Here is a 7,256-nt window from a genome sequence, read left to right as displayed (position 1 = left end):
ATTTGAAGCAAATTGATTTATTTAATTTTTTTATTTATTATTTTACTTATCTTCTTTTCTTTTTATATGTATTATTAACATTATTATTCTTAATTATTTACTTGCTTTTATTTATAGAGCTATCATGTCAAATTTGTAAAAATTTAAATTTGTTGCTCTTGATTTTATCGACAAAAATTATTTAAAATGGACGCTTGATGCTGAAACTCATTTGATATCCAAAAAGTTTGGAAATACCATAAAGAAAGAGGTACAATAATCGTCAAGTAAAGATAAAACTAAGGCACTAATTTTTTTTCTGCGTCATCATCTCCATGAGGAATTGAAAGTAGAATACTTGACTGTTAAAGAGCCACAAGAATTATGAACAAATTTAAAAGAGAGATATGAACTCCAAAAGATTGTACTGTTACCTAAAGCTTGCTATGAATGGATACACTTAGGCTTAGTTTAGTAAAGCTTTTACTTTTTAAAAGTAGTTTATAAAAGCTAACTTTTAAAAGATGGCTTTTTAAAAGTTGTAGTATTTATGTTTGGTAAATCAAATTAAAAATTATTTTTAATAAATACAAGCAACAACAATTGCATTTGGTAAAATAGTTTTTAAAATTTAAAAATACTATAATAGACATAAATGCAAGCATTAAATTTGAAAATTAGTTAACATATGAGGTTATATTAGACTTTTAAATTTTTGAAAAGCACAAGCCAACTTTGAAAAGTTCTATCTTAGGTGCTTTCAAAAGTATCCCGATCTTTTAAAAGCTGCAAGTACAAGCACATGATCTTTTTATTTACCAAACACAAAATGAGGAGTTTGAGCTTTTAAAAAGCACAAGCACCTCTTCAAAAAGCTTTACTAAACTAAGCCTTAAGACTGCAAGATTTTAAAACAGTCTGTGAATACAATTCTACACTTTTTAAAATAAGTTAAATTGTGGGATTTGGATCCTCTAAATGTTGAATTTCACTTTAGAGGGTAAAGTGTGATCTCTCACCATTTATTTTATAGGTGGGATCAAGAGAAAACATGAGTGAGAAACTATTCAAGGGTGAGAGATCATACTTTATTCTCTAAAATGAAAATTCAAAATTTAGAAAATCCAAATTCAAAATTGTGTGGTCAAAATGTCACAAATGAGAATTTAATGAAAAAAATTTATTCCACGTTCTACGATATAACCAAAAATTTTTTGTTACCAAACTCTTTTCAAAATCTAAATATATTATTACGATAATACTATGGAGACAAATAAATATATACAGGTTAAATATATTAATGGAGAATAAATTTAAAAAATTCTAAAAATGTATAAGTTAAATAGAAATTTTATGGTATTGTACGAGAATCTAAACTAGTATTAAATAAACCAAAGTCATTGATAAAAATACATTAAATATATAATTTAATTTTAATAAAATACTTAATTTTTCATGCATTAATTCAGTCATATATATGTTTCTACTTTCTACATGAATATATATAAAAAAATGCAATCTATTAATTTCGTCAAACTATCAATTAATAAAGGTCAAAAACATTGTAAAAAAAAAAGTAATGCAAAAAAAATAAAAAATAGCCTCAATTTATTTTATTTCATATTTATTCATTCTAACCATAATTAATGAATACTAAATAAGATAAGTTTTAATTATTTTTTTATTAATTTTATTTGTTATTAAACATTTAAACATTTTCGATAACGGAAATGTTTGATAACCAAAGAAAATCAACCAAAAACAGTCGTAACTTGCCTTATTTAGCATTCATTAATTGTTGCGACAATTAATTAATGCTAAATAAGGCAAGTTTTAGCTAATTTTTTTGTCTATCTAACATTACTCTTTCGATAAAAAAATAACTTTTTGTTAAAGGATCTAAATATGGAATATCCATATACAACTCTATATAAGAACTCATACCAAACCCAACAATTGCAACAAAACTCAAACGTTGAAATTAATATATACACCATGGCTCGTCATTTCAATGGTAACAATGTCAGACCATATTCTTTGATTTTAACCTTAGTTTTTGCCTTCCTTTTATTTGATGCAACTTCCAATGCACAAAAAATTGTGAAAGTAGAAGAAATTTGCAACCAAACTAAAATTGTTGCATATTGTTCAAATCTTCTAAACTCAATACCCGGTGGTGCAGCAAGAGCAGACGTTGATTCCTTAGCACACTACACAATTGAAGTGCTTCGTTCAAAGCTTAAAAACACAGTAAACCTTCTCAACTCTTTGATTGCAAAAGCCACTGATCCTAAGGCAAAAGAACTCTACAATTTTTGCTTAAAAGAATTCACTGGTCAGGATGGTGCACTTGCTGAAATTGACCCCATGCAAAAAAGTTTGAAGGCAAAAGATTATAATGATGTGAGTTTTCATTTAAATGATCTTGTAGCGGACAATGATGAATGTATGTCTTATGGACAAGATCAATCATCAACATCTTCTCACCATTTCACTACTGATTTCAAGGATCCATCACCGCTTCCGCAATTCACTGATGATATATTCAAAGTTCTTCAGATAATTACGGCCATATCTAATTATTGGTTCAAAATTTATTAGTTGACTAATAATAAATTAGTGTTTTATGTATTACTAGTTTACTACCATAATAAATGTAAGAATAATAAATTTTCTATGTAAACACTTGGTGTTGCTAAGATCATTGATATATATCAAATATATATGGTCTTTACCTATTATATTTCATATTAAGATAAGAATTTCGAAAAAAAATTTTCAATATAAGAAAAATCATTCAGACTTTTAAAAATGTGACATTTAATACATAATCAATGAGTGGATTCACATCACAATTGGTACTAGTGAATTCGACGTCCTAGTTAAAGAGTTATGGATCGCAGTGTAAACTTGAGAATGTAGGTAAACCTTGTCCCCCAAAAGTATGCGAGACTTTGGGTGCAAGCAGTTTAGCTCGATAGTGCCAGTGATAAGCAGAGATTCGGTGGTTGAGATGGTGATGGCAATACCAAGGGAGGAAGAAATTGATAGAGATAGATTGGTAATTCCTTAAAACATTTTGAATAAATGGAGTTATTGCAAATTAATTCACATTTAAACAATCAAACTCCAAAGGCAACGGATGCTGTTGTTGAGGGAATTGCTAATTTTAAGGGATATTATAATTTGGTTAATGATGTTAAATCAGAGAAAACGGTTAATTGGGATTATGTTACTGATGGACTGAATAAATGGTGTTTTTGGAGGAAAAAACCTAACCAAAACAGGCTTAATTGTTGGCCCAAAAAGAAAGCGTTTGGCACATGTGCTAAAGGAGGGAGAATGGGCTGCTTCTCATCAAACTCAGGCCCATATCACGCTGATGAGGAAACAGAAGGCGTGCTCATGGTGGCCGAGGCATTGCACCAATGGCCAATATGTTGCCCTCACAGAAGCCACATCGCAGGTTCGAATCCTAGCTATAGCTGGGTAGTGATAGAACCTTTAATGGGTGTGTGAGTGGGTGTGTGTTGTGTAACCTAGGATTGGGGGTTGTCTAATCCATCGACCAAAAAAAAAATAAAGGCGTGCTCATGCGTCTGGGTCGGGTTGGGTTCCATCCGGCTGGGTGCACTCCAAATGCTGCTGGGTTGTGTACAGTTGCTAATGACCATATCGAAGAGGAGAACCTGGGTTGATCGCGGCACCGCAGGTTTTGTGGTGAGGAACCACGCGGCCGAAATGGAGCCAACAGGCCGCCTTCCTATGTCTTCAGAGAACTCATCGCCGGCGATGACAGGACTTGGTCCCTCCAGGGAAGATGGATTTGAAGAAGATACCAAAGAGACTGGTTCAATGCCGGGTAAGGATGTCGTAGGCTTCTGGGATGGGATCCTTGAAAACGATGAAGATGCACTAGAGGACGGTATGACTTTGGTTGTTGCAAGGCTTGATGAGAGCAGTGGTGAGAATAGGGCGGCCGTGGATATTCGCACTGGACAACAGGGTGATGAGGGCAGTGGCAAGACTAGGGCTAGCGTGGATATTGGCACTGGACAACAGGGGATCATCAGTGGTGGAAAGGCCCTGGAAAGAGAAGAGCAGATACAACAACAACAACAACAAAGTCTTGTCCCACTAAGTGGGGTCGGCTAGGAAAGAGAAGAGCAGATGCTCAAAAATAAAAGGGCATGGAAACTAGCAGTTGAATATGGAGCAGTGCAGTACAACGAAGACGACGATATAATGGTGATTTTATAAGAACAGAATAAAGCGCTAGCTCAAAAGAGGAGGTTGGCAAAGCTGTAACACCCTACCACATAGAGTTTTACACCTAGGATGTAAAACAGAGGTGGTGAGGCGCTACGACTTCTAAAATTAAAATACATTTATATAATAGCAGAAAGAATATAATAAACTAGGAGTTTTGAAAAATGGGTAAAACAAAATCGCGAAATAAAAAGCACAACGCTCCAGAAACGGAATAACTTGTGTGTGAAGAAACCTATAGATCATGGATATGAATAAGCGAAAGAGTGAGTAGAGAGCCAAGAATACAGCATATCTAACTCCTGACTCAGCCTGCGAAACCAAGGCTGGCTGGAGAATATTTACATACATATACAAGTATTCCAAAATATCTAAAATACAGAAATAAGATCCTAACTCTCCTTTAACTTCTATGAGGAACAAAATAATCAAGTTTCTTGGAGAGAAAGCTAAGTATATATATACAAACTGATAGTCAAAATAACCCAGGGACTACTCCGCTTCGGAAATCCAAACGCCTAGCGAGGTGCCTCTCGACCTGCATCTGAAAACAACAACAAAGTATGGGGTGAGAACCATAGGTTCTCAGCATGGTAAAGGTGCCACGCATATAATATATAAGGTCCTGGGAATGCCAGAGACAATCCTAGAACGCCGACACTCAGATTATAAAGCTTAGAGTATTAGACAGAAACTATAATAGGTGGTGTTCTAAGAGTATCTGGGCCTAACTTAACTTAACATTAAATCTAAGTCCCACACTGCTATTCCTCCATACCTCCATCTCCGTCAGCCTTTCATAAACAAATAAATAGATAAAGCCAAGCACAAGAAGGTTGCAAGTACTGTAGGTAACAAATATACATTTAACATGGCAAGTACACTTAGGCACACCTAGTTAATGCACAAACAAGTAATCCAAGTAGTATGCACATGATGCATGCCTGTTCTATGGCTGAGAGTCTCATCTGTCGGTTATCAAGCCAACCCGACAAGTCCAGTTTGCTAAACCATTGGACTGTCCCCCGACGTGCATCCCCATAATTCTATGCATAGCTTTTACTCATATATATATATCAAATCGCTCAATGGGGGTACCGTTCCCGGGAATTTATAAGTGCCCGATCACCCTTATATCGTAGGGTCAACAGAGTCTCGAGTTTTCAACCTGGTACACGTGGTGGCAAGCCACGGTACTTTATCCAGGGAATCTCGTATCTCAGATCATTTAATCATTCAAGCCAAGTATTATACATGACCACTCATTTGATTAACAAGCCAAGTATCATACATGATCATCCGTAAAATTTCATAATCAATTCATCACTTTTTAGCTTTACTTCACCTCCAAGTTATCCCATTTTCCTAACTTTATCTGATTATAAGGTTTAACACTATTATTTGTAACTAAATGAATGAAAATAGAGGTTTAGAAATTTAAAATAGGGTTTAAAACTCAAAAATTATGTTTGCTGGAACAGGGGCCACGCGTACGCGTGGCTCACGCGTACGCGTAGGAGTGTAAAAATGTAGCTCGCGCACGCGTCCCTTTGTCATGCGTACGCGTAGGTGAAAATTTCACGTCACGCGTACGCATAGGACCAGTTGCGTAGGCATCGCCAAAATTCCATGCCACGCGTACGCATAGGCCATGCGTACGCGTGGACATACGTTTCTTAAAAAAAAATCAGATTCAGTAGCAAAGCTGCAAAATTAAAAGAAAGCAGTTTTTGGTTATAATCTTCCAACACCCATAACTTCTTCGATTTAAAATATTTTTCACCCGTTCTTCGAATGGCATAAACTTCGTGAATCTAATTTTCACTTTAAAACAAGTTGGAAGTAAATTGAGGGTCCGAAATCCAGGTTATGCCTTTCCGAAGTTCGGTCAAAAACCAACTTTTGCAAACTCTTCAAACCTTATTTTCATTCAAAATCTCCAATCCATTCATTACCAAACCTATCAACACCAACACAACATGCCAACAAAAGAACTCAATAAAACTCTACATCATTTTATCAACCACCATTCAATAATATTACACAATTTCATATTTTAACAACTCCATCATGCTTTCCTTCAACATACTTGTAATCACATAATCAATAATTCAACCATGTTTACTTCTAACAACAATATAGTAACAATCTCCACCACATAATCAAATCACCAAACCAAACCAAACATGTTCATCATCAAGTTACTAAACATTAAATATACACCTGCATTCCAGTTTATCCTATGGTCATCTAACCTAAGTTTTCACAGAACATTACATATTAAATGCACGAAACCTAAACCATACCTTGGCCGGTTTTTCTCATAATTATCAAGGCAATTTATTAAAATCAACACAGCCCCAAAACCTCAACAAAACTCTAGTGTTTAGCTTCCTCCAAGTTCCAATATCCACAATTTCAAGCTTCAATTATTTATTCACGACCTAATACACATTCATAACACATATATACCCAATTTAATACCCAAAACTCAAATTCAGTAAAATTAAAATAGAATTATGGTATCTTCACCTTACCCAAGCTTCACATAAGCAAGAGTAAACATTTTTCTCAAGCTAATTGGATCATAAAATATCAAAAGGTAAAGAAATTCAACACCCCTACAATATTTCAAAAATTGGAGGAAAGGAGTGGCTGAGAGTGATTAATGACTTACCTATTGAATTTTTTTAGTAGAAACGTAAAGCTCGATGCGGTGGTCGCGTGGCCGCAAACGGTGCGGCGATCGGAGCTCGGACGAAGAAGATACGTGAGTAGGAAGGTAGCGTAAGGTTAAAAGAGAATTTTATAAAGATTTGTATCACCAGGAAAGATCAAAATACTAATTAATTTAAAATCGAATACTTTAATTGAAATTATAAGATAATAAGATTAATTTCCTTTATTTCTAAAACTTAAAGTATTGAATTATAAAAATATCAATTATTTAAATTAAATCATATAAAATTCTTATTATTTCATAACTACCAATTTTAAAATTTCAATAT

General features: G+C 34.1%; 1 protein-coding gene across 1 annotated transcript; it reads left to right on the top strand.

Annotated features, from left to right (window-relative positions):
• On the top strand, positions 1,975 to 2,580 carry LOC110263854. Its single transcript, XM_021105701.1, has one exon. It carries the CDS (start codon positions 1,975 to 1,977, stop codon positions 2,578 to 2,580), a length of 606 nt encoding a protein of 201 aa, XP_020961360.1.

The sequence above is a fragment of the Arachis ipaensis genome, chromosome B06 (genome assembly GCF_000816755.2).
Source record: "Arachis ipaensis cultivar K30076 chromosome B06, Araip1.1, whole genome shotgun sequence".
Lineage (NCBI taxonomy): Eukaryota > Viridiplantae > Streptophyta > Magnoliopsida > Fabales > Fabaceae > Arachis > Arachis ipaensis.
This window is presented reverse-complemented; position numbering and strand designations above follow the sequence as displayed.